The 27,164-nt window shown below is 46.5% G+C and overlaps 1 protein-coding gene and 1 long non-coding RNA gene across 5 annotated transcripts; one reads left to right on the forward strand and one right to left on the reverse strand.

The window, feature by feature from the left end:
- Positions 1–1,552: 1,552 nt before the first annotated feature.
- Positions 1,553–9,828, reverse strand: LOC118233771. 2 transcript variants are annotated; one of them, XR_004766565.1, is made up of 3 exons: positions 9,735–9,828; positions 9,392–9,447; positions 1,553–3,232 (listed from the first exon to the last, which is right to left on the reverse strand). It is a non-coding gene; the product is annotated as an uncharacterized LOC118233771 (long non-coding RNA). The 2 variants fall into 2 exon arrangements; XR_004766564.1 differs by lacking the exons at positions 9,392–9,447; positions 9,735–9,828 and adding an exon at positions 6,982–7,118.
- LOC118233769 (cAMP-responsive element modulator-like) lies at positions 7,129–26,753 on the forward strand. 3 transcript variants are annotated; one of them, XM_035429699.1, is made up of 8 exons: positions 7,129–7,263; positions 10,771–10,897; positions 13,783–13,929; positions 14,696–14,790; positions 14,993–15,135; positions 15,503–15,691; positions 22,418–22,574; positions 24,878–26,753. In XM_035429699.1, exons 2-8 carry the CDS (start codon positions 10,775–10,777, stop codon positions 25,020–25,022), a joined length of 999 nt encoding a protein of 332 aa, XP_035285590.1. In that variant the 5' UTR covers positions 7,129–7,263; positions 10,771–10,774; the 3' UTR covers positions 25,023–26,753. The 3 variants fall into 3 exon arrangements, with proteins under 3 accessions (XP_035285590.1, XP_035285591.1, XP_035285592.1); XM_035429700.1 differs by lacking the exons at positions 13,783–13,929; positions 14,696–14,790; XM_035429701.1 differs by lacking the exons at positions 7,129–7,263; positions 10,771–10,897; positions 13,783–13,929; ... (1 more) ...; positions 14,993–15,135; positions 15,503–15,691 and adding an exon at positions 18,205–18,309.
- Positions 26,754–27,164: the final 411 nt, after the last annotated feature.

Raw genomic sequence — 27,164 nt, forward strand, 5'->3', positions numbered from 1 at the left:
TCAGCTGTTATCTTGAATCTAAATCTAAGATACTATCCATAATAACTGATGTAGGGGAGGGACACTTGGGGGGGGGGGGGTCTCCTTAAACATAACAAAAAAGCCTTTTTCTTCTTTTTCTGATTTGTTGTAGTAAAAGCATGTCTTAAGACTGTAATTAACCTCTAGTGGCCTGTCTATTCAGTCTTACGATTTAATCAGTGTGTGTGGATGGCAGCAATCATATGTCCACAAAAAAAAGTGTGTGTGGGGGGGGGGGGGGGGGGTGTATGCTAGCATCTATAATGTGCTGCCTTTCAACATGAAAGAGACAATACAGTAGGCTGCTATAAAAGGACAGCCACCTGAAAGAGACAGCACACGTGTACGTCCATGCTAGCATGCCGTCTATTGTAATTAATGCCAGGTGCACTGGACACACTTCCTAGCATACTCTGTGCAGCTGACTATAATAACAGATTTCGCCAAAGAGAACATAGCAGAAATTCAGCAACATGTGAACTCCTTAAGCCTTTACACCTCTTTAATTTGACATTAACCCTATTAATAATAGATGACTACTGTAAAGTACATTGCCTTTGACTCTTAATATCAGTATTATTTCGTATTGGACAGGATTTCTACCCCACAGAAAATTCTGATGAAAAATACATAACAATTTTATGGATTCAATAATGAATCAGAATTTTTCTTTATTTTAATTTTTCTTTATTTGAGTTGATTATGGAGTTGTGAACACCTTGAATGACGTCATTTACAATTTTGTGTCAGATCGATGAACACGCCACCTTGTGTTGCAGTGGGGAATAGCACACACACACACACACACACACTGTGTTTTTGTTTTCATTTAAGCAAGGTGGATTTTCAAGGCATCTGATCTGTCTTGGCGCAGTAATTCCAACACTTTGCATGCGGCTGCAGGACGAGGCCGCTTTGGCAGGAGCAGCTTCACAAGCAGAATCCGCTGTAAAATAACGGCATTTTCTTCCCTCAGTGTGTCACTGTCTCTGATTACAGATCTCCTTCGAAACACCCAGACGATCAGAGCTTTCCCCCACAAGACAGGAAATCTGACACGACTGCACCTGAACGCGCAAATGAGGACCAAAAATCTTTTGGGTTGAGGGCCAAAAAACCAAGGGGGTGTGTTCTAACCCCAAAAAGTGTTCATTGTGACAAAGAACTCCACAGAACCCCCCCCCCCCCCCCACTCAACTGGAATCAAACATCCCTCTTTAGACCCCCACGCAAGTGGCGTTTCTTAGCATGTGCTTTCCTGTGATTTAGGCTACTCTTCCTCAAGCCACGGACAACTGTCCCCACAGTACAACAGGAGCACCGGCGCCAACTGGTGGAGAGTTACTGTAGATAACTAGTACCCTGCCGGAGGAACTGCTGCTGAGGTAGCCAAAGCAACCCCTGGCTCAGTCAAACCCACACCATCTCCCCCCTCCCATCTCCACAGGCACTTCCTCCATCCAAAATCAGGTACAGGCCCTGGTTTTCCGCACACAACCTGTAAATACTAGGACAAAATCGCAGAGATAAATCTGGGTTTATTAATTTGTTTTTTTATTTCACAAGCAGCGGGATCATGTTTGTCACCTCTATTTATTATTATTCTTTACATTTGAAAGTAAATACAATGGTATACGGCTCTATTACAACACTTTGTCTTGCATTGATATTTATACATTTATTATAATAATAAAAAACAGGACTGCAAACGTGAGAAGAGAAAACATGGCTTTGCCGGTACCGCTCGCGTTCAGCAAGTTCATTGTGGGATTGGTCGCTCTGCTCGCAGGCTCTTGTGTTTCCTGTTTCCTGTTTGAAAGCTTAGCTGGGGGAGGGGGTTTGGGGGGATCACCTCCTGGACTAGCCTCCTCCACCTCCTGCAACACAATGCAGCCGTCCAATCAGAGTGTCTGCCTCCTGCAGTGCTACATCACAATGGGAGTGTTGCCATAGACATCACCTGGCCAATAACATTCTGTTTGCTGCTGGGAGCACGATGGATCTGTCAGCAGAGGCAGACAGTACCATGATAAATGAGGACAAACAGAGAAAGAGCCTTTTTCATTGTTGTGCTTTAAAAAGATTGATTTATTGTTATAAGCAGTCATACCTGTAAGCATAACTCCATTGAACTGAATTGCGTGTTGAGGAAAATGCCTTTAGGAATAAATAAAGACTAATAAAACGTTAGTCTCACTCTTCAGTCCCTGTAGATCCAAGCCATCAGTGACTCTTATGGGCCAGTTCATCTAAAAGCTGAACTGGAACCCGTACAGGTGAGCCGTACCTGTGGCGTGTCCTTCTGCATGGGCATTGTGATTTTAAACTTCGTTCTTTTGCTGCTGAATGTCATGTTTAGCGAGAACGTGGATTCTGTCTCTATGTCCTCCTAAAGTTAGGAAAGAAGAAAACACGCGCACACACACACACACACCATCTCAACGCTAGCCTGTTCTTACTTTTGCTTCTTTTGCTAGCTTATTCATTCTGAATGGCCTGCTGCAGCTTCTCGGTGGTGCTGCATTAGCATATCTGTGCATTAGCATATCTGTGACTAACGCTGGTGTTCTGCTCTTCAGTGAGGTGCTGGGGAGAAGGGTGTCCGCTGTGTGACTGTAATTATAATGAGTGATGATTCTACCGGCAGGATTAGCATAGTGGCGGTTTAGCGGCCAGCTGTCCCGCCCATCCGCCCCCCCCCCCAGGCCCTCAGCACTCAAGAAACCCGTTCCTAACGAACCACCAAACCGCTGAAACGCCGAATCAATGAAACGAAATGCCAAACCGCGCCTCAGCAGAGTCACGCCAAGCAGCCAAGTTTCCGACGGCGACATTCTGACCGCGGAAAGTTGGTCAGGTGACCCAGAGCAGAGTATGTTCTCAGGCAGCGAGGGGGGACCAGAGTTCACAGTATGAGTGCTGATCCAGCATCAGCATCACCCTGCTCACATCCTAAACTTACTCACACAACAGAGAAAACGGATCCCAGATCAGTAGCCCTACTCCACTCACTCACAAAAACCCACCAGGGGGACACAAGCCTGTGGCACAAACAGAAAGTATCCACCAATCACCATCAGCCTTGCTGTACTGTGTGCTACCAACCTGCTCTGTGATTTGTGGAGCTGACAGCGGCTCACGCACCTGTACAGAGATAGTGCAGCCAGGTCAGCTTCATGCCTCCGAAATGCTGGTTGTAAAATAACTCAAACTGCAAAGAGAAAAAAGGTTTTTTACAATTAGACATGGAGCCACAGTCATAACCACCTCGGAGCTGGAGAGCTGATCTACTGCATTAACAGCCTTACACAGCCTCAGGGGTTTCCCTAAAACAGGAACCGTGCGAAACGACTGCAAGTCACTGCACTCATGATCCAGCCATGCAAAGTCAACAAGGCTCATTTGCATATGACAGCAACAAAAACGGGCAGGGCGTGAACTTTACCCCTGAACTCCTGTCTGTCAGCGCAGGTCTACCTGTACACCTTTACACCTGCGCTCCCCCCGTCCTCCCTGCAGTTTGTAATGAGCCCCACCTGCCAACCCCCCACCCCCCTCGTCTCTCAGCGCGGGTCTACCCCAGCTGTGTGAAATCTACCCCAGCTGTGTGAAATCATCCTCAGCTGTGTGAAATCAACCTCAGCTGTCTGAAACCCACCCCAGCTGTGTGAAATCTACCTCATCTGTCTCAAATCAACCTCAGCTGTGTGAAATCTACCTCAGCTGTGTGAAATCTACCCCAGCTGTGTGAAATCTACCTCAGCTGTGTGAAACCCACCCCAGCTGTGTGAAATCTACCCAGGTGTGTGAAATCAACCTCAGCTGTGTGAAATCTACCCCAGCTGTGTGAAATCTACCTCAGCTGTGTGAAATCTACCTCAGCTGTGTGAAACCCACCCCAGCTGTGTGAAATCTACCCAGGTGTGTGAAATCTACCTCAGCTGTGTGAGGTCTCCTCTGAGTCTATAGACAGGGACATGCTGTGTATGAGTCTTTTTGCCAGCATCCTCGCATAAAACTGAAGGTAATGTAAAGACCAGGAGGAACAGTTTAGTACTTCTTAAAAATAAGTTAATATGCAACAATTAGCCATCACAGGACCAGGGATGGAGATGCCCCACTTTACACAAATAAAAAACAAAAGGCAGAAATGTGGGAACGGACCAGAGCTTAGGTGATACAGGTGTATGATACAGGTGATGATACAGGTGTGTGACACAGGTGTAGCCTCATCTTCCTGTTCTTAGCTGACAGGAGTGGAACCCAGCATGGTCTTCTGTTGCTGCAGCCCATGCGCATCAAGGTTTTATGTGTTGTGTGTTCAGAGATGCCCTTCTCCACACCATTGTGGTAAACAGCTGTTACTTGAGCATTTGTGGCCTTTCAGTCAGTTTGAATAAGTCTACCCATTCTCCTGAAACCTCTTTCATTAATAAGCTGGTTTTGGGCACAGAACTGCTGCTCACTGGGTGTTTATGTTCATTGCACCATTCTCTGTAAGCTCTAGAGACTAGTGCATGAAAGAGCCAGATCAGCCGTTTCTGTGTTCCACCTCATCCGACACCAACAATCACACCAAAGTCAAAGTCGCTTAAATTATGAATCTTGCCCATTCTAATGTTTGATCAGACAAAAGATTTAACCACTTCACCATGTCTGCATGCTTTAAATATTCAGCTGCAGCCACCTGATCTGCTGTTTGGAGTAGAAGGCTATTTGCCTTAATGAGCAGGAGTACCTAATAAAATGGCCGGAAAGTGTATAACCTACAGGTACATCATCATGTAGAAGACATGTGGCCTATACACATATTAAACTTTTAAGCCTCTTAAAGATGTGGTATATGGTAAATGACCACTAGATGGCACCACAAAATAAACCAGAAAGTGAGCTTGCACAGCAAGTCAACAGTAACAGGACAACGTTAAAGGATACAATTTTACTTCCAGCACCAATTTTACATGAAGTAAACAATCTGGTCCATTAATTTTCATCAATCTCATAAAAATGTAAGAAATAAAACACAAAGACGCAAATGCTACTCTGTCACTGCCTCAAGCCTGGAAACAGTAGGAAAGTTCAGTGCCCGCCAAAAGTATGGTCGTGGTAGAACGAAATTAGTTATTCTTGCTATATACTGAAGGCACTTGGATTTGAGGGGGAAAAAAATATGAATATGCAACAAAAATACAAATAATCAGTTTTTATTTCATGGTCTGTACATGCATGTTTTACCAACCATTTTACAGAAACAGCTGTTTATGTGCTGAGTCCCTTCATTTTCAGTGTTGCAAATTTAAGTTAAGGGATGACAAGCGTTGATTGTTGCTCAGGCATTTCCTTTTGCATGGAGTATTCACACATAAAAGAGGAGTGAGTTTCTAGTCTTGATTTTCTCCTTAGTAATAATTTGTGGAGCGTTTGGAGTTAGAAGGCGTACACCATCATGGACACCAGAGAAACAACTAATCTGTAAGCTGAGAACAGAAGAACTCAGTCAGAATAATAGTGCAGAAACCGTGTATATCAAGAAGTTATCAGCGGTTTGGAAACTCATGAAAAACAAACCACTGGTGGACTCGCAAAATAACACTACAAGTTGAAAAAACAGGATTTTCTGCAAAAGGGTAAACATACATGCATGTAAATGCCATGAAATAAATAGATTGACTATACTTTCATCTAATATACATTGTTTGATCTCAAATTTAAATGCCTTAAGTATATAGCAAAAACAATAAATCATACTCTGCCATTGACATACTTTTTGAGGGCACCGTATGTGTGATCTTTGTATTAACACTAAGTTGGCCTTACTATGCTGACCTATGTAAATATTTACAAAATAATTTTCAGACCAAATGTGCTGCATAGACTCCATGTTCCCATAAGCAGCTGTGTAGATCACATAACAAATGGCATCATATTTCTGTTACTTTATAATGTGTGTTTGTTGTTGAAAATATATATTTTTTAAGTGTATGGAATTCATGATGAAAACTGAAACTGATTCATTCGGACACAAAAGACCACCAGAGGGCACTTTTCATTTATTTTTCACCGACATCCTGATTATTATCCGCCTTTGGCAATAACTTGAAATTTGAGAGCAAAACTAATTGTTTCAGAGACAACAGTATAATTAAATTAAAAACATTGAAATTATCATTGTTGCACGGATGCCATACATAGATGATTACACTCAATCAACATTTCATACAATGTAAAAACTTTAAAAAACATTTTTTTTTTAAAGATACTCTAAATAATCATGGCTCTGTCAAAGAATGTTACATTGGTGTACTTTCCAGATCAAAATATGTTTTGGTCAACATTTTCATTTATATGTTCAAGGTGATATGTTGAACATAAAATAAGTAGAATATTCAGCATATCCTGCTAACGGGCAATAACAGAAATGACTGCCTTATTGTCATTTTATTTTCCACCCCCACCCTTTTTATTCCCAGTCTTGGTATTGCCATCTAATCACTGCCTCCGTTCGTTCGCGAAATCGTGGAAGTTAGTGTGCGAAGCTCACACTACTGTACTGGCCCATTATAATTAAACTGTAAAAACATGGCACTAGATTTGCGCTCTTGCCATGGCCATCACTGGCACGAACAAAAACCCGCTCCAGGCCGTGCTGTGTATTATAATGTCCATCCATTCTCTAACCGCTTAGTCCAGATCAGGGTCGCGGCGGCATACGCCGTGGTACAATGTAAACACCTTAAATGGTGGCCCGGTTCTTCCTGAATCTAAATTTATTGCTCGACAACCCGACAATATTCGGTGATTTTTGCCAGAACGCTTTGGTTTAACTGTCTCGGTAATACTGGGCAAACAGAACCGCCCGTGCATCCAGAAAAACAATAACACAGGAAACATTAGCCGTTGCCATTTTCCCGCGTGCTCGGTATTCAATAATTCAAAATGATTTTCAAATTAATACGTTACTTCTCCTTTCGTGCTCAGGGTTGAGACATCACTGCGAAACTCCCTTTTCATTGCGAGCGCTCGCTTTTAGCCCTCCTTCTCCGTCCGTTTAAACTCCTCCCCGTGTGGGTTGTTTTTTTCCCCTCGTAGCCCTTCGTGTTTTGTTGGGAGACGCCGAGAATCTCGCCGACATTTTTACACGGCATCATCAGAGCTGACGTGGGGACTACGTGTGCAGCGGCACGGCACAGGCCATCCACTCCTACCGTAATCAGTGACGAGTCCGACTACGTAAAAACCTCGGTAAGTTATTGCAGTCATCATTACAAACAACAAGAGGGGGCTCTTAAGGGGAGGAATAAAGAGCAAAAGGCAGGGAAAGTTCCTCCCAGACAGCTGACACGGGCGTATAACCAAGTCAGAGATGCAGTTTGCGAGCTACTTTGAAGGGCGGCTCAAACTGAAAACAACGGTGTTAAATTTGAAATTGGTCAGGTTCAAAAAAATCAGATAGTTTTTGCTGTCACATTTAAACCGCAACTTTAGACTAGCAAGTTCGAATACCTTCTTTAAGTAAAAGTCCCTTAGACTAAGATTATATTTCTTAATTTTAGCCCAGTTAACTGGTAAAGGTTTGCTAATGCTAATTGATCCAACAGAAGTAAGCCAACTTGATTAACGTAACATTAACTAGATAAGTCTAAATTGGCTATCAATATCTAAGTTACATTTGCTGTTGCTTTGGCAAACTTGCACCGCATGACAAACGCAGGTAACTTTTTGTGCTGAAATCTTAACGTTAACCAAGTTATCCAACTACTACACAATAAATTAACATGAACAGCTACAATCAAACCTAGCTAGCTACCGATGTGTTAGTTTCCTGTGAATTCAGCTCGTTAGTTAACATTTAACGTTGGCTGCATAACTTCTCACCAATGGTTAGCTAGCTAGCCGAAATAAACTGGTCTAGTCTACCTAGTTTCATTGCATAGATTAGGCAATGTTAACTTTACCAATATTTCGCAACAACCTAAGTTAGCAGACATAGAAGCAATATCTTTGTTCACAGCCTACGTTTTCTAGCTAAAGAAGGTTTTAGCTATTTAGCTGCCCAACATTTGCCCAAGGGTTAGCGAACATGCGTTATTTGGCTATCGATAACTGTCAAAATGCCAGCTGCTCGTCAACCGTTATTTCTTGCTGTTGCTATTATTTAACAGTAGCTAATATAGCTTAATAAGGCTAGCGAGTATCGGGAGATGAGCTAACTTGACATAACTGTTTTCAATTAATTTCACCAACTAAAGTCATCTAGTCACCTAGCTAACATGCCGATTGTCATTACTGTCCGTCCCAGCAGCTAGATTGTAGTGTCGGCGACATTAGCCTCTACGTTATAATAATAGCTTTAGTCTAGTTGTCTGGTATTACCAGCCAGCTGACTGGACTGACTGTTCCACTAACTGGCCACTGTGTAGGTCGAACTTGACTCTGGCGATATAACGCGAGGGATTGAACTGTGTTTTAGTTAGCTAGCTACAGTTAGACAACTTTATAGGATTACAAAAGTTGGCACTTGGCTGATGTTGATGCATTGCCCCAAATCCATCGGCTTATTTAACGACACCTACTTAACAGTTAATGTTGCAGCTAAATTTGTAGGACAAAACAGTTCACTGCAACATGTAGCTAGCTGCAATATTGAAAGTGTATCGCGGTACAGAAGGATAGCCAATTGAAATGCTATATTTCCGTGGGTAGCTAGTGTTATTTTGTTTGCATAAAATTAATTGCAGGGCAAAACGAATACTGGGACGGAAGCTACATAAATTCCGAATATGTTAGATCATTTGGCTAGGTGATGTTAATTATAAGCTAGCTTGCGAGCAAATATAATAGCTTCCGTTGGACCTGTTCATTTGTCGTTCAATAAACCACAACGAGTTACCTAGTTAGTAAAATTCTGATTTTTAAAATCTTGTTTCACATTAGCTAGGACATGTTTCTTTTATCTTTACTTTTCAGGGTAGATAGATAACGTCAGTCAACTAATAAACGAGTAAGTTAGAAGTAATTGTTGACTATTTGTATCCATATAGCTTCCAATCACTGAGTGTTGTATTGGAAAGGACTCGGTATAGTTAACATTTAATGAGAAATTCTTAATTATCTAGCTGGCTATTCATTAAGTAAATGAGGCTAACTGTCAATAAAGACGATAAATGCTTACTAGGTCCACCGTCTAGCTGTAAAATGGCGTCACTTGTTTCTAAAGAAGTTTCTAGAAATGGCGTACACTTCTTGTTTCCTCCCTTGGTACAATAAAGACAACGCCCTAAATATAAGTAGCAAACATTTGAGTGCATTGGCACTTCAGCAAATATAAAACGAGAACCAGCAGCGCGAAGTTCTTATAGAAAGCTCTTACAGAAACTTGTTTGACTAGTTGGCGACCAACTCCCAGAATGCCCAACTTCATACTCCCTGCAGATAAGATAGTAACAGTACAGTTAATATTAAAATCGAGTTTGTTAAAACCGTTTAATCAAATGTGTGACTGGTCAGTGTACTCATCACATTTTCAGCTACCCACATGGGTAGCTAAGTGCATTAGCTAGGTTACCGTAGCATTGTCCTGAACGTGACTTAACGTACAGTAATATTGTAAATAACAGCTTCCAACTTATAGTTAATTATTCTTTGCTACATATTGATATCTATCGGAATGCAAGATAAATTGTGCGTCCCTAACTTGCCGACGACTGTCTCACCTCCTGTCAGTATTAAAGGAACATGCTTAACCTTTGTCCTCATTTTTATTGGACGATATTTCAATAAAACGTTGGTGGAACGAAGGTCTGTACTACACTGCCGTACCGTGATTTACCGTGCTGATCCAGCCATTTCACACGCCATAAAGCTTCCGCCCAGTTCTCAGAAGTCTGCTTTATTTAATGGGATAATTGAGGGCTTTACCCAGCACAATCAGTTTTAAAAGCGCTTCCTCAAATATAAGGACACTCTTGAATAAATACATCTTTTTATGGTAAATCGTGTTTTATCGTGAATAGATGTTGATGTAAGGTGAGCACTCAATATTTATGCAAAGTTTGCCCTGTTAAAGTTTTTAAGCAAGTGCATAGGTATAATTAATAACCTTTTCCCATCTGAGACAGTCTAGGATAAGTTTATCACACTATCAGATCTCTATGCTAGAGATATTTTAGGGAACTTAATCCGTTAAGCTGATGCAATTTAGAGAGCTTGGAGCAAGCATACCTCGGCAAGAGGAGCAGTATGAGGAAAATATGTAGAAAGAAGTTTCCTTTCATCCTGATAACATGAACATTTGTCAGAATATCTAAACAAGGAAGATTTATGTTAGGGGTTAAGGGCATATACATGTGCATCAGTTTAGTCATTTGCTTGAGAGAGAATAATGAAGTCAAGTTTGGAGACGATGTGACAGCGTTTTAAAGTACTGAACATACTAGCCTTGCTATAGAGTAATATGCACGTCTGGGTTACTGTATTTAATATATTGTCAGTGTCATTTGGAACAAAGCCAGGCAATGACATGTTCCTATAAGATAACACACTGAGCCTGACCACAGGACGAAACAGTGATAATTGGGATTGAGATCATTTGTACACATTTACACAGGGTTCTGTAAATGCAGAATGATACAATAAAAAGCAGCCCTTTTGGATTAGTAGTTCCCATTTGAGTGCATTCATAATAACATTACTGTTACTGATATGTGTTGGTCAGAAATAAGCAGAGCAAATATTTTCTGTTCTTTCTAGTCCAATGACCATGGAAACTGTGGTGGCCTCTCAGCAGGATGGGAGTGTAAATGATTCTTTGTCTGACGGAGAAGCAATTAAGATTCAGAACGAGTCTGCCAGCTCTCCCATTTCTTCTCTTACACAGGTAAATGTCAACAGGTTAGGGTGGCTGGAAGGTTGTGTGTTTGAACTGTGATTAGTGCTATGGATGAATTGAACTTTTGTATTTCTTTACCTGCCTGAAAATGGATAAGATAGACTTTTTATTTGAGTGGGCAAAAATAACCTGCATGTACTGTGTTTTATGAGGTTTCGTGTTTGAAACCCTGAGATAGAAACATTCACTTTGTGCGCAAAAACAGATTTGCTTGATGCTCAGGAGTGAATGTAAAGCTGGAATAATTCTGAGTTGAGCTCATCTTTATTCAGTTCATCACTTTTTTAAATGAGCTCAGAGATGAGTGCAGTGCTTTGGCTCAGGGTTTAACGCTTCAAGCATTTTCTGTCTCTAAATTAAGCCAGTTATGTTCTTTATCGGGTCTTGTCCCAGTGCTCATTGCTTAACAAGAATGCATTTGTTTGAAAATGGCATTATATCTGGCCAAAAAAAAAAAAATTGTCAGTGAAGTCACCAAAGGCGATAAATAATTCGATTTTTACCACTTTTTCTGACGTAAGGTGGTAGAGTCTGTTCAAGTAGAGGAAAGCATGCCTTGCTTGACATGTGCATATTTATGGATTTATATTAATATATTTCAACTGTATTTGATTACACTGGTGTACACATGGCAATTATTTGTAAATTGCATGCATCAAAGACCAAGCAGCCAATTTGAAATGTGAGAAGATGAAGAATTTCCCTGAGACCGTGCCTCACTGCTCAGCACAGTGACTACCTGGCATCGCCACCAGAGCCCCTCTCAGGAGAGCGGCTAGCGATCAGCACGTGGGGAGCTTCTCCCAGGAGGAGTGGCTAGCGATCAGCACGTGGGGAGCTTCTCTCAGGAGGAGTGGTTAGCGATCAGCTTGTGGGGGGCTTCTCTCAGGAGGAGTGGTTAGCGATCAGCTTGTGGGGGGCTTCTCTCAGGAGGAGTGGTTAGCAATCAGCTTGTGGGGGGCTTCTCTCAGGAGGAGTGGTTAGCAATCAGCTTGTGGGGGGCTTCTCTCAGGAGGAGTGGTTAGCAATCAGCTTGTGGGGAGCTTCTCTCAGGAGGAGTGGTTAGCGATCAGCTTGTGGGGAGCTTCTCTCAGGAGGAGTGGTTAGCGATCAGCTTGTGGGGGGCTTCTCTCAGGAGGAGTGGTTAGCGATCAGCTTGTGGGGGGCTTCTCTCAGGAGGAGTGGTTAGCAATCAGCTTGTGGGGGGCTTCTCTCAGGAGGAGTGGTTAGCGATCAGCTTGTGGGGGGCTTCTCTCAGGAGGAGTGGTTAGCGATCAGCTTGTGGGGGGCTTCTCTCAGGAGGAGTGGTTAGCGATCAGCTTGTGGGGAGCTTCTTTCAGGAGAGCGGTTAGCGATCAGCACATGGCCCCGACTCGCTGTGAAACAGGAGCTCCTGCAGGACAGCTGCAGCCTGGCTTAGCCAGCTCTGCATGGAGCGTACTCCTGCAGTACACTGTGACTGCGCAGCTAAGCACAGTGACTGCGCAGCTGGACTGCAGAATGAGAAGAGTGACTGCGCAGTTGGGCTGGAGAATGAGCACAGCGACTGTGCAGCTGGGCTGCAGAATGAGCACAGTGACTGTGCAGCTGAGCTGGAGAATGAGCACAGTGGCTGTGCAGCTGGACTGCAGAATGAGCACAGTGACTGTGCAGCTGAGCTGGAGAATGAGCACAGCGACTGTGCAGCTGGGCTGCAGAATGAGCACAGTGACTGCGTAGCTGAGCTGCAGAATGAGCACAGCGACTGCACAGCTGAGCTGGAGAATGAGCACAGTGGCTGTGCAGCTGGGCTGCAGAATGAGCACAGTGACTGTGCAGCTGAGCTGGAGAATGAGCACAGTGGCTGTGCAGCTGGGCTGCAGAATGAGCACAGTGACTGCGTAGCTGAGCTGCAGAATGAGCACAGCGACTGCACAGCTGAGCTGGAGAATGAGCACAGCGACTGTGCAGCTGGGCTGCAGAATGAGCACAGTGACTGCACAGCTGAGCTGGAGAATGAGCACAGTGGCTGTGCAGCTGGGCTGCAGAATGAGCACAGTGACTGCGCAGCTGAGCTGGAGAATGAGCACAGTGGCTGTGCAGCTGGGCTGCAGAATGAGCACAGTGACTGCGCAGCTGAGCTCCGGAATGAGCACAGTGACTGCGCAGCTGGGCTGCAGAATGAGCACAGTGGCTGCACAGCTGGGCTGCAGAATGACCACAGTGACTGCGCAGCTGGGCTGCAGAATGAGCACAGTGACTGCGCAGCTGAGCTGCAGAATGAGCACAGTGACTGCACAGCTGGGCTGCAGAATGAGCACAGTGACTGCACAGCTGGGCTGCAGAATGAGCACAGTGACTGCGCAGATGGGCTGCAGAATGAGCACAGTGATTGCGCAGCTGGGCTGCAGAATGAAAAGCAGCGGCGGCCAGCTGCACATGCTTTGAGGGAGAAAGTGCACGCCAGCATGCTCCTGATTAAGGGTGCAAATGACACTAATGATCAGACACTCCAATCTGCAGATAATTGCTTGCGAATGGTATTGCGCACTCAGAACTTCATCAGCATTTGGAATCGGTCAGTTGAGTGCTGAACCAGTATAACTGTGGAGAATGATAACACTACATTCTTCAAGAAGTTATTGTTTTGGCTTGGTGTCATGGTACGTCTGTCAACGTTTGAAGCAGCCAGACGTTTTCTTTTTTCTTTTTTTTTTTTGATGACCAGTGGCTCTCTTTGTTTGCATTGGGTACAGGGCGTATTGTGAAAATCATGTTTACTAACAGCTGTTGTTATTATACAGCCACACTGTAATCACTTATTGCTGTATTAAAATGATCACACACCTTCATACGGTGCATAGTGTAGTCACTCATGTTGCTGTTGCTTAAAGGTGTCTGTAGGGGGCAGTGGAGGGGCCCCAGGGCCTGCAGCTGTGGCGGTGGTGCAGCTACCTGGCGGTCAGACCGTTCAGGTCCAGGGAGTCATCCAGACACCCCAACCGTCTGTCATTCAGTCTCCACAAATTCAGACCAATCAGGTGGGCCTTCTGCATCACATGCTCTTACATCACATTTACCCAGCAGAGCCTTATACATCACATTCACTTACATCACATTCACCCAGCAGAGCCTTATACATCACATGCTCTTACATCACATTCACCCAGCAGAGCCTTATACGTCACATGCTCTTACATCACATTCACCCTGCAGAGCCTTATATATCACATTCACTTACATCACATTCACCCAGCAGAGCCTTATACATCACATGCTCTTACATCACATTCACCCAGCAGAGCCTTATACGTCACATGCTCTTACATCACATTCACCCAGCAGAGCCTTATATATCACATTCACTTACATCACATTTACCCAGCAGAGCGTTATATATCACATTCACTTACACCACATTCACCCAGCAGAGCCTTATACATCACATTCACTTGCATCACATTCACCCAGCAGAGCCTTATACATCACATTCACTTGCATCACATTCACCCAGCAGAGCCTTGTACATCACATTCACTTACATCACATCACATTAATCTCGCATCACTCTGATCCAGAACATCTGAGTTATGCATGTAGCAGTGCCAGATATGGATTTGCACCTGCTGCTGGAACAGTTGGCTCCTCAGGCTTCAGGCTTGTGTATCAGTGTGTTTACAGTATTGCTTAGCAGTCAGATGAGCATTTTAACAGTGTTTGTGCATTGTGGTAGGCACAATGCATGTGCATAAGAGAGGGCCCTCTTGTGAGGCCTGTGTACTTACAGTTCCATTGTATCTCTCCCAGGCAGCAGCAGGGGAGTCAGAAGATGGAGAAATGACAGATTCTGTGATAGACTGCCAGAAAAGAAGAGAGATTCTCTCCCGACGGCCCTCTTACCGGTGGGAGGGCCTTTTGCTTCTAACAGGCCTGAGAGAACACTGTTAATGCGTCATTCAGGCGATTGTTCTGTGTAATGGAAGCTGAAATGGTACATTTCGGCAGAGGAATGAATGTGTGCTTTGCCAGTCTGTTACCTGTATAATCAGCCACTGCATCAGTGGGAAAATATGAAACTCAGTTTTAAACCCTTCATTTCTTCAGAAAAATTCTGAACGAACTGTCATCGGACACACCTGCCGTTCCCAAAATCGAGGAGGAGAAATCTGAGGAGGAAATGGCTTCTACCAACATCACCACCATGTCCACACCCGCCTCCATATACCAAACCAGCTCAGGCCAGTACAGTGAGTCCCACATGCCGATTTCACCAGTGTGCAGCTAGACTGCAGGCTAGCCTATGCTAGGGCTAAGTAATGAGGAGTTCTCTAAAAGCCCCAATCGGCCAGTTCCCCCACTGTAGTCTTTCTGAAGTTCAGTCTTACCCAAGCATGTTGCTTTATTAACGTTTGATAGCAGATTTGTGTTAGTTTGGTGTGCATGCAGTCTCGGGTTGATTCCCCCATGGAAACTGAAATGGGTGGCAGTTCTTATAAAACTTTGGCTCCCTGCAGATCAAAACTGCAACATTTATGATGTTTAAAAATGGTCAGTGGCTGTAACCTGAGTTAGGGTTAGGGTTAGGCAGTCCTAACCGGTGCTGGTCTTGTGCAGTCGCTATAACCCAGGGCGGGGCCATCCAGATCGCCAGCCCAGGGGGGGACGGGCTGCAGGGCCTGCAGACTCTCACCATGTCCAATTCGGGAGCGCCCCAGCCCGGCGCCACCATCCTGCAGTATGCCCCCCAGTCTGGGGACGGCCCCCAGCAGTTCTTCGTCCCAGGCAGCCAGGTGGTCGTCCAAGGTACCTGCTCCTCTTCTCTTTCAGTTTGGTAACCCCTCTTCCCCCTGATTAAGAGCAGAGCTGATTTTCAGCACATAAAGGTCTTTGGGCTTCTCATGTTTGGCTTTGTTGCAGAACTATCTGCTCCTTTTGGTCTGTGTGTTTATGATGTACCTAAATGCTCTGGTTTGATTAAACGTCTGACACTCCTTCCAGTCTGATACGTCCAGCCAAAGGCTTCATAAAAATGCACCAGCAGCTGTCAGTAAACACCTGTACAGGGCTGCAGTGTTTGGTTGATTTGGCTCAAGTCTGGAGGACCAGTTCTAGTAATGTGTATTACAGTATATGGCCTTCATGGCTCACTGAAAATCTCAGTTCTGTAGCAGATTTGAGCAGAAACTGATTAGGACAAATTGCCAATATAAACTTCTATCTCTGAAGACATGGCTGGCCTTACACTGTGCAATTATCTAAACAAAATGACTTCAGTGTACAAAAACAGCAAGTTACTAACCAGTGCAAAGAAAAGCCTGTGTTTTACACAAGTTTGCAAATACACACTTGCACATGCCCAAATTAATTTGTGCCAAGGTACCCTAAACATAAATCACACAAATAAAGTCTCCATAAATCACATCATGCAAAAGTAACGGTGCTGTTCCAGTGCAGAGCTGCTCGGGGTTGGCCCTGGGATTTTTCATATTGCTGTTTGAAGAGGATGTGCTCTTTCAGTGTTTACCTCCATGCTTCCCAGGGATACTTGAAAATACTTCAGCAGAAAGGGTGCTCAGTTTTTTGTTCGTTCTTGGTTGGAAGTGTGGTTCTAAAAACCACAAAAAAAAAATCTTGCAGTATTTCACAGCTTGAAGCAGAGCTGTATTTTTTAACCATGGCTGGTTTTTGGTGTGTGCTGGAGGTGCCTCATTTACTGGAAAGCGGCAGACAGGTCATAGTATTGCTGAACTATAGGCCTGACTGTTCACAGTGATATGTAGGCTAATCTTTGAAGGCTGAAGCAGGCTACCCTGCAGGTATATTCCAGTGACTCGCATGTCTGCACTGGGAGTGTATCTTCTGTGTTATTTCACCTTTGACACACTCAGGCAGTTGGCTGTACATTTAATATTTGGCTGCTGCAGTCGAGTGCTTGTAAGGACAGAGGTGAAGGTTGCCCTGACTGAAGCAGGCGGGCATGCTTAATCCCAGCCTAACTCGTCTGAACGCCATCCCAACACTCCCCTTTCCTCTCTCATAACCTCTATATGACACTAAATACACTATTTCTGTCCACAAGTCGTCTCAGGTTATTTCAGATTTTATATTTGCCCGAGTGAAATGTCCGTGGATGGGTCACGTTTGGCAGCAGGAAGCTGAGTTTAGCAGCACAGCCAGCAGCCTGTGCAGGGTGAACAGGTCATTAGCGCTGAACGGGCAGCCTGCGCTGGGTGAACAGGTCATTAGCGCTGAACAGGCAGCCTGTGCTGGGTGAACAGGTCATTAGCGCTGAACGGGCAGCCTGCGCTGGGTGAACAGGTCATTAGCGCTGAACAGGCAGCCTGCGCTGGGTGAACAGGTCATTAGCGCTGAACGGGCAGCCTGCGCTGGGTGAACAGGTCATTAGCGCTGAACGGGCAGCCTGCGCTGGGTGAACAGGTCATTAGCGCTGAACGGGCAGCCTGCGCTGGGTGAACAGGTCATTAGCGCTGAACAGCCAGCCTGTGCTGGGTGAACAGGTCATTAGCGCTGAACGGGCAGCCTGCGCTGGGTGAACAGGTCATTAGCGCTGAACTGTGCTGGGTGAATAGGTCATTAGCGCTGAACGGCCCTGTAGCTCCAGCACAGCCGGCTGGAAAAACACTTTGGGCTTTAATGGCCCTTCTCAGCCCTTTTTCCAGCGCTAATCAGACCAGTGGAAGTCGCGTCACTCGCTAGTCCAGCGAGAGGGGAAGTGCTTTCCGTTCGCCGCAGGCTATGCGTGTGCACATACATGTGCGTGTGTGTTCTGCTCAGTGTAGCGTGGCGCTTATTTATACCACAGAACCATGCCTTAACTGAGCAGCCTCGTCCGTCCTCGGCTAACCCCACCACTCGTTTTTCACTTCTTTTTCATTGAATGCAGTTGAATGCTTTTTTATGTATCTAAGCAACAGGAGATTACATTATCTAGTTAAACAACTATATTTAGACCTACCAACAAATCTAATTAGAGGCATGTACATTTTCCAGAAATGTTTTAATGAGCATAAAGCACTATACCACTTTAAAAAAAGAAAAAAAAAGAAAAAGGTGAATTGGTGTGTTGTGTGCTTGTGGGTGTTACGTCTCTTATGTAAAAGGGGTTGCGTCATACGTGCTAAAAATAGAGCGTGCCCCTGTCCCTCCCCCAGCAGAGACACTGCACTGCTCCCGTTGAGCTGTGGGCCGTCTCCAGAGCACAGGGGAGGGGAGGGGCTACAAGGCCAAACCATGCTTTTGACTTCAGGAGCTCAGTGATGTCATTGTGATGTCAATGCCCTAAACTGTAGCCATGGACATCGTTGATTGGCAACCAGTCCATTGAGAAGGCAGAAGGGGAAGGTTTCTCCTGGATTATTAGAGCACAGTTATGGCTGTTACTGGTGACGAGACTGAGTCAGGTATGTTACCATTAGTGTTTTATTAGTTATAAAAATGAAGTGTTATGCCTTGAATCCTGACTATTTTCCCTGGTTTGCAGTCAGAGTTGTATTGTTTTTCACGTGACAAATTCAATTATTTGTGTTTTAAATTAGTGACTGGTCTCAACCAAAACCTGACTAGTACTTACAGATTGTAGCTAGCAAAGAATCACATTTGATATTTTTGTGTGTTTAAAAAAACAGTTGATAGCAAGTAACTGAGAGAACTGTTATCCGGTGTGCTTTTGGAGAGACTTATTTCACTTGTTGCATTTATAAATCAGACTAAGGAATGTGAAACTACAAAGTAGCAGGTCTGAAATAGCAGTGAAAAAGAAGAGACTTTATGTTGTGGATGAGAAGGTTGGGGGGGAGGGGAGATATGGTTGACATCACCAGTTTTCCTGGAAGCAGACCTCAGCGCTTGAATGTTGACGCTAAGCGGCGGGCGAGCCGCGCACTGACGTCAGTACTGAGTCATTCTGTGATTACAGGGGGGAGCAGGCGGCTCTGCCGGCTGAATCACCTGCCATCAGCTGCAGCGCTGCTATACGCTCTGCTAGACTGAGCCGCGACTCCGCGTGTGAGCCCTCTGCGCTCGGCTAGACTGAGCCGCGGCTCCGCGTGTGAGCCCTCTGCGCTCCGCTAGACTGAGCCGCGGCTCCGCGTGTGAGCCCTCTGCGCTCCGCTAGACTGAGCCGCGGCTCCGCGTGTGAGCCCTCTGCGCTCCGCTAGACTGAGCCGCGGCTCCGCGTGTGAGCCCTCTGCGCTCCGCTAGACTGAGCCGCGGCTCCGCGTGTGAGCCCTCTACGCTCCGCTAGACTGAGCCGCGGCTCCGCGTGTGAGCCCTCTGCGCTCCGCTAGACTGAGCCGCGGCTCCGCGTGTGAGCCCTCTACGCTCTGCTAGACTGAGCCGCGGCTCCGCGTGTGAGCCCTCTACGCTCTGCTAGACTGAGCCGCGGCTCCGCGTGTGAGCCCTCTGCGCTCTGCTAGACTGAGCCGCGGCTCCGCGTGTGAGCCCTCTGCGCTCCGCTAGACTGAGCCGCGGCTCCGCGTGTGAGTCCTCTGCGCTCCGCTAGACTGAGCCGCGGCTCCGCGTGTGAGCCCTCTGCGCTCCGCTAGACTGAGCCGCGGCTCCGCGTGTGAGCCCTCTGCGCTCCGCTAGACTGAGCCGCGGCTCCGCGTGTGAGCCCTCTGCGCTCCGCTAGACTGAGCCGCGGCTCCGCGTGTGAGCCCTCTGCGCTCCGCTAGACTGAGCCGCGGCTCCGCGTGTGAGCCCTCTGCGCTCCGCTAGACTGAGCCGCGGCTCCGCGTGTGAGCCCTCTGCGCTCCGCTAGACTGAGCCGCGGCTCCGCGTGTGAGCCCTCTACGCTCCGCTAGACTGAGCCGCGGCTCCGCGTGTGAGCCCTCTACGCTCTGCTAGACTGAGCCGCGGCTCCGCGTGTGAGCCCTCTGCGCTCTGCTAGACTGAGCTGTGGCTCCGTTTCTGAGCCACTGGAAAACACGACTCAGAACAAATGCTAACGTGCCCTTTACACTTTGTGCTTGTGCCCCTTTTATTTATTTATGTGTTATTTATGCAGTGTTTGTTGGAAGTTGAACATTTTCAACATTCATCACGTCCCCCTTAAGGAATATGTCATTTTATTAAAACAAAATAGTTGCTGTTTTATGTGATAGTTTTATTGATTTTTCCTGTACTCCTGAGACAGAACTGAAGGCAGTTAAAAATGTATGTATCATCGCAAAATAAACAGAATATCATTAAACATTGAAGTACTGCACAGTATGTTGTGTATGCTACTCTGTGTGCAAATAAAGCCGCGTTTCCACCGCAGGAACTATACCCCGGAACTAGGAACCTTTTGAGGAACTCAGTGCGTTTCCACCGCAGGAACTAGGGTCTAAATTTAGTTCTGGGGGCTTTGTTTTACCCCCCAAAACGTTCCTGCTCGGGGGGTAGTACTTTCCGAAAGTACAGGAACCTTTTGGGTGGAGCTTGCAGCGCTGAACATTTCTGATTGGTCGAGTACTCGTAGCATTTGTGTTGTATTTATTTTCCGCCATTACCCGCCATGTTTGAAAATATGCAGCGGCAAACCAATTTATTTTCATAATAACTTCAAATCAAACTTGTATGTTATGCGGCGCAGTAGCCTACTTTTGGTTATAGCCTGTCAACGTCTTGGAATTATAACGTGTGCTCTTCTGTTCTTTTCTTGCTTTAGTATTCGTTTTATAAAATGCTAAGCATTCGTGCTGGGACGGCATATTACGTAGGCTACCAAAACATTCAAACGGATTAATTCGGTTGCTGAATATTTTCTTCCGGATTTTCTTTGTTAGCCCGTTGTAATTGACTCAAAACGTTTGATACAGTTATTTGAGGTATGCGGTAGTTCTGCATAATTAACATTGGTGATACAGTACAAGCAAACTGGAAATCACCTTCCGCACTTTTTATCCGGGTAAAATAACACGTTAATTCTAGTAATCTCCCCTTTAGCTTTTTCAGACTGCCGTAATTTTACTCAATTTTACTGCCATTTTTCAATTCCACGAAAAGACCAGGAAGACTATGGACTCATTTATGGTGCATGGTTCGCATCTGGAGGGCACACTTCGCTGCTCGGCTAGCAGTAACTTCGAAGGAAAGCAAACGGTGGCTGTACCACTACTAATTTACATTTTCACGCAAGTCCGAGTTTTCGTTCTATTCTTGTCATTTTGCGATTAGCCTATATGGAATTGACTACGAGAAAGTAATAAAACAGCAAATTGTTTACAACGTGTGCATGTTTTCTGCTGTTAATTAATGTGTTTGAGAGGATATATGAAAATCAATAAATACAAAAGTAACCATATATAGTCATTGTTGGTAACCCGTTGTATATAAGTGGAATAAACCCCTCCGGGCTGTCCCGGTTATTAGAAAATAATGTAGGCTACTTCGGTGGTAGTATGGGGTTACAGAAGAAATCATATGACAGATGGACCGACGACAACGTCAGTGGGCTAATTTGCCTAATCTTCGCGGTACTTTAGACCCCGGTGGAAACGCAGACAACCATTGGCTGAAGGAACCTTTTAGTTCCTGGTAAAGTAGTTCCTGGGACTGAAAGTTCCGGGTAATTTTGGTGGAAACGCGGCTTAAGTTGCTCAGGTGAGTATAGTGAAGTCAGGGTTAGGCATTGGGTGAAGTTAATATAGCAGACAGGTTAATAAAATTTATATTTAAATTTAATACGCAAGAGCCTTGTTGGACGGGAATATCACATGACCAACCCCCTGAAGAAACCTACTATATAAATCTCATTTCCCCATTGATGTTGATGCATACCTGCGTAATAAAGACCACGCAGAATGGTGACGTAGTCTTTCATTGTTTTGCATTATGTTGGATCATTACATAAACAAACTGCTCTGGCTTTCAGTGAGACTCCACACTTGATAACTACAGAGACCACATCTTCAGTCAGAGATTGTGCACAAGGTTGCACTGATTATGCCACAGAAAGTCTTGCACCATCAGTTAGCGGCACCATCATATGTGAATCAACCAAGTAAAATACCAGATAGTCCTGGGTTGTGTGAAGAAGAAAAGACTGATTGCAGGGAAAATATGACTGTTCCCTGTGAATGTGGCTACAGTTGAAAAGGACCCTTTGAACATAATTAAAATTTTGGCCATGCGATGTTTAAAAGAGGGATGGTGCAAATTATGTTGGCTTTTCAGCTAATTGACTGCAGTTGTACCGAGATGGCAAAGCTGCCAAGAATGCTTTTACTGCCTGCAGTTCATACTAAAAGAGGAGGAACTCACAGTTCAGTTAATCTAAAGCAAGTTCTCTTTGTAAAAAAAAATGTGGGAAAATCCACGGTTTTTGGAAATATGGCCTTTTGGATCTGACGCATGTTGACCACCTGCTTTTGAATGCTCAGATCTCATTAAAAGGCTTTTCCCCCACAGGAGAGGTTTTAAATGCTGGAACTGCAGGCAGAGGCACGTTAAGATTGACATGATAAGAGCTGTGCCCCAGTATGGTGATGAACCCGCAGCTCAGTGTGTTGTGTGTTGGTTTGGCAGCTGCCACAGGAGACATGCCCACCTACCAGATCCGCACGCCCACCTCCACCCTGCCGCAGGGTGTGGTGATGGCGGCGTCTCCGGCCGGCCTACACAGCCCACAGCAACACGCCGAGGAGACCACACGCAAGAGGGAGGTCCGGCTGATGAAGAACAGGTGAGCGGGGGGGGGGAGAGAAAGAGAGGGAGGGGGGGAGAGAGGAGGGAGGCAGGGAGAGAGAAAGGGAGGGAGCAAGGGAGGGACGGAGAGAGGGGGGAAGGAAGAAGGAGGGAGGGAGAGAGAGGGAGGAAGGAGAGAGAGGCATGGGGAGAGAGAGAGAGAGAGAGAGGGAGGGAGGGAGGGAGGGAGGCTGAGAGAGAGGGAGGAGGGAGGGAGGGAGGGTGAGAGAGAGGGAGGAGGGGGAGAGAGGCATGGGGAGAGAGAGAGAGAGAGGGAGGGAGGGAGGGAGGGAGGGAGCAGTGAGAGAGAGGCATGGGGGGAGAGAGAGAGAGCTCTGCTGCAGTCAGCACTTTACCAAACTAAAGCCCTGCTCAGAAAAAACAGTCTTTATCTTCAGAAGGTTTCAGTCTGAACTTTAGAATGTCTGCCAATGGATGTTGGTCTCAGACTTTCTTCATATCAAAGATGGCAGTCTCCTAACTTGTCATTTAGTGTGGCAGTTTTACATGGACTGCTGAGTCTTCAATCAGCTCAAGCCCACATTCTGATGTTTCTTACAAGAAAACTTGCTGTTCCTGTCTCGTCTGCTGTCACAGTTGTAAAGTGAACTGGGCTGTGTAAAAGATTTAATACATACAGCCCTGAGTGTCTGAGAGCTGTGGTTACGCCTGCATACTTTCAGTCTGAGTGTCTGAGCCTTGACTGGAGTCCTGAGCTCTGCCTGCAGCACAGAGCTCAGTGCAGACCTGCTTGTGCGCTTAGCCTGGCCTTATCAGTGGCCTTTCTGACTGGACCTTCCTACCGTTCAGCCCTGCTCTTACTGCTGCCTGCGCTGGGCTGTTGCATGCAGTGTCCTGGGTCGCTTGCGGTTGAGTTTCGGTATACTTGGGAGTATATTCTGGGCCACACATGTGCCCAGACAGGTTTCTGATTCAAATAGCTGTTTAAAAAAGAGGTCATAATTAAGTGGCTGCGATTATGCGCTTTGTCCTGCTACATCAGCATGATGCAATTATGAGAAAAAGCTCTACTAAGACAGTAATGTCTGTGTGGAAGGCTGTGGTTTGGCTGTTATTAGGTGTTGAGTTTAGTTTGTGGCATCCAGTCTGTAGGCTAATGTGGCTGTGCAGTTTTGTGTAGTGTCTGTAGGTTAGTGTGGCTGTGCTGTTTTGTGCGGTGTCTGTAGGTTAGTGTGGCTGTGCAGTTTTGTGTGGTGTCTGTAGGTAAGTGTGGCTGTGCTGTTTTGTGTGGTGTCTGTAGGTTAGTGTGGCTGTGCAGTTCTGTGTGGTGTCTGTAGGTAAGTGTGGCTGTGCTGTTCTGTGTGGTGTCTGTAGGTTAGTGTGGCTGTGCAGTTCTGTGTGGTGTCTGTAGGTAAGTGTGGCTGTGCTGTTTTGTGTGGTGTCTGTAGGTTAGTGTGGCTGTGCTGTTTTGTGTGGTGTCTGTAGGTTAGTGTGGCTGTGCTGGCTTCAGTATGCAGTATGTGGGCTGTAGTTGAGCTTTAGCGGCCTGGTTGTGCAGTATGTGGGCTGTAGTTGAGCTTTAGCGCCCTGGTTGTGCAGTATGTGGGCTGTAGTTGAGCTTTAGTGCCCTGGTTGTGCAGTATGTGGGCTGTAGTTGAGCTTTAGCGCCCTGGTTGTGCAGTATGTGGGCTGTAGTTGAGCTTTAGTGCCCTGGTTGTGCAGTATGTGGGCTGTAGTTGAGCTTTAGCGCCCTGGTTGTGCAGTATGTGGGCTGTAGTTGAGCTTTAGCGCCCTGGTTGTGCAGTATGTGGGCTGTAGTTGAGCTTTAGCGCCCTGGTTGTGCAGTATGTGGGCTGTAGTTGAGCTTTAGCGCCCTGGTTGTGCAGTATGTGGGCTGTAGTTGAGCTTTAGCGCCCTGGTTGTGCAGTATGTGGGCTGTAGTTGAGCTTTAGCGCCCTGGTTGTGCAGTATGTGGGCTGTAGTTGAGCTTTAGTGCCCTGGTTGTGCAGTATGTGGGCTGTAGTTGAGCTTCAGCGCCCTGGTTGTGCAGTATGTGGGCTGTAGTTGAGCTTTAGCGCCCTGGTTGTGCAGTATGTGGGCTGTAGTTGAGCTTTAGCGCCCTGGTTGTGCAGTATGTGGGCTGTAGTTGAGCTTTAGCGCCCTGGTTGTGCAGTATGTGGGCTGTAGTTGAGCTTTAGTGCCCTGGTTGTGCAGTATGTGGGCTGTAGTTGAGCTTTAGCGCCCTGGTTGTGCAGTATGTGGGCTGTAGTTGAGCTTTAGCACCCTGGTTGTGCAGTATGTGGGCTGTGTCTGAGGCCCTCTCTCTCGTGTCGGTTCCAGGGAGGCAGCGCGGGAGTGCCGGCGGAAGAAGAAGGAGTATGTGAAATGTCTGGAGAACCGGGTGGCTGTGCTGGAGAACCAAAACAAGACCCTCATAGAAGAGCTGAAAGCGCTGAAAGACATTTACTGCCATAAGGGCGAATAACTGAGCCGGGCCTGAGTCCGACAGATACAGACTGATGCACAAGCACACATATGCTCACACACACACACAAGCACTCATACACACACACACACACACAAGCACTCACACGCATACACACACAAACGTGCAGACTCACACATGTGCACACATGCACACTGACACGCTCTCTCACACACACACACACACACACACACACACTGCCATAAAGGGGCATCTGGAGCAAAGGTTCTTGGTTTTTCATTTATATTGTTAGTTTTTTCAGTTTCTTGCTTACTTTTGCCCGGTTGTCATGACGACCGGGTGAAAGGTGTTCCCGAGCCGTGGGACGGTGATGGGGCGGGGCCCTCTCTGTGCTCGGTGGGACGGTGATGGGGCGGGGCCCTCTCTGTGCTCGGTGGGACGGTGATGGGGCGGGGCCCTCTCTGTGCTCGGTGGGACGGTGCCGTAGAGCCCATGGGACTGCCGGAGGAGGCGGGGCTACCTGCAGAACCTGCAGAAACAACTCAACACCGGGACCTGCAGCTCCAGGACCTGAGGGATGTCTGACCTAACCCTCACCCTCACACACAGCTCTAACCCTCACCCTCACACACAGCCCTAACCCTCACCCTCACACACAGCCCTAACCCTCACCCTCACACACAGCCCTAACCCTCACCCTCACACACGGCCCTGTATCGGACTCATACTCACCCTCACACATGGCCCTAACCCTCACCCTCACACAGCCCTAACCCTCACCCTTAGACGCAACCCTCACCTTTACACACGGCCCTCACCCTCACACATGGCCCTAACCCTCACCCTCACACACAGCTCTAACCCTCACCCTCACACACGGCCCTGTATCGGACTCATACTCACCCTCACACACGGCCCTGTATCAGACTCATACTCACCCTCACACATGGCCCTAACCCTCACCCTCACACAGCCCTAACCCTCACCCTCAGACACAACCCTCACCTTTACACACGGCCCTCACCCTCACACATGGCCCTAACCCTCACCTTCACACAAGGCCTAACCCTCACCCTCATAAACGGCCCTGTATCAGACTCACACTCACCCTCAGCCCTGCTAATGTGCCAGTGGGTCAGGTCTCACAGCTTCTGCCCCATGGAGTCTAAATGAGTCTCAGATCTCTGATTTGGCTCTATATGCATTTTATATGAAATTCCTAACTTCGGACTACTGATGATTTTTAAAGAAACGTCCCAGCGTGTGCTTTCAGGCCTATGACACCAAGCTCTTGGCGCTGCTTAGACCGCTTCTGTCGGGCATTGTTTGTTATGCGTTACTTTTGCAAGTATCCAAAAAGACCCATATTGCAATACAGAACTGTCCAAAAAAGCTGAACTGCCCCATAAACTTGTATTATTTTGCCTGTCATATGTTCTTTTGATGTAAATATAGAGCTTTTATGTGCAGATGCTACACTGGTCCCATGAGAGCGTGTCGATGCTTCGTGTGACTGACCAGGAGTAGCTGAACACCCCAATCTTGTAAATTACCAGCAGATGTACCTCTGAGAGGAAGTTTTTTATTAAATTTGTTATTGGCTGTTAAATATTTATTTGTTTGTTTTTGGTTGCCATTTGAAGAGTGTTCATTTCAGGCACATGTGAATGGCTTTTGCTTGTTTATTTTTTCATTTTTTCCTGTGTGAAAGAGCGAGCTGTGCTGGCAGGATTGGACTGGGAATAAAAGAGCTGTGTTGAAGCAGACGAACTGAGGGCTGGGCCCTGGCTTGTGTGAAACCTGCAGCTCTGTCACCCACTGCACTCAGTCAGTCTGCTTACGGAGCTCAGGGTGCTCGTACCCTGAAGAGCTCAGTACATGTGTAGAGGACTGGGTCTGCACACTTGGGGGGGCGGGGGGCGGGGGGGGGGGGGGGGGGCTGGTCCGACGATCAGACATTCGGCCGGCGGTGAGGAGGCACTCGAGCAGGTCAACGTCATGGAGGAGCGCACAGCACCTCCTCTCCTCCTCCCCTCTGCCACTCCTCCACGCTTTCAAACAGGAGAGTAAACGCAACTTATCATCTTTCACTGCATCCCCACTGAATGCTCCCACTCAAATGGAATATCTCGCATTATACTGAAATAAAATCTATTACCAAGACACTGCAACCTGTCACAC

This window comes from Anguilla anguilla, chromosome 8, assembly GCF_013347855.1.
Source record: "Anguilla anguilla isolate fAngAng1 chromosome 8, fAngAng1.pri, whole genome shotgun sequence".
In the NCBI taxonomy this organism is placed as follows: domain Eukaryota; kingdom Metazoa; phylum Chordata; class Actinopteri; order Anguilliformes; family Anguillidae; genus Anguilla; species Anguilla anguilla.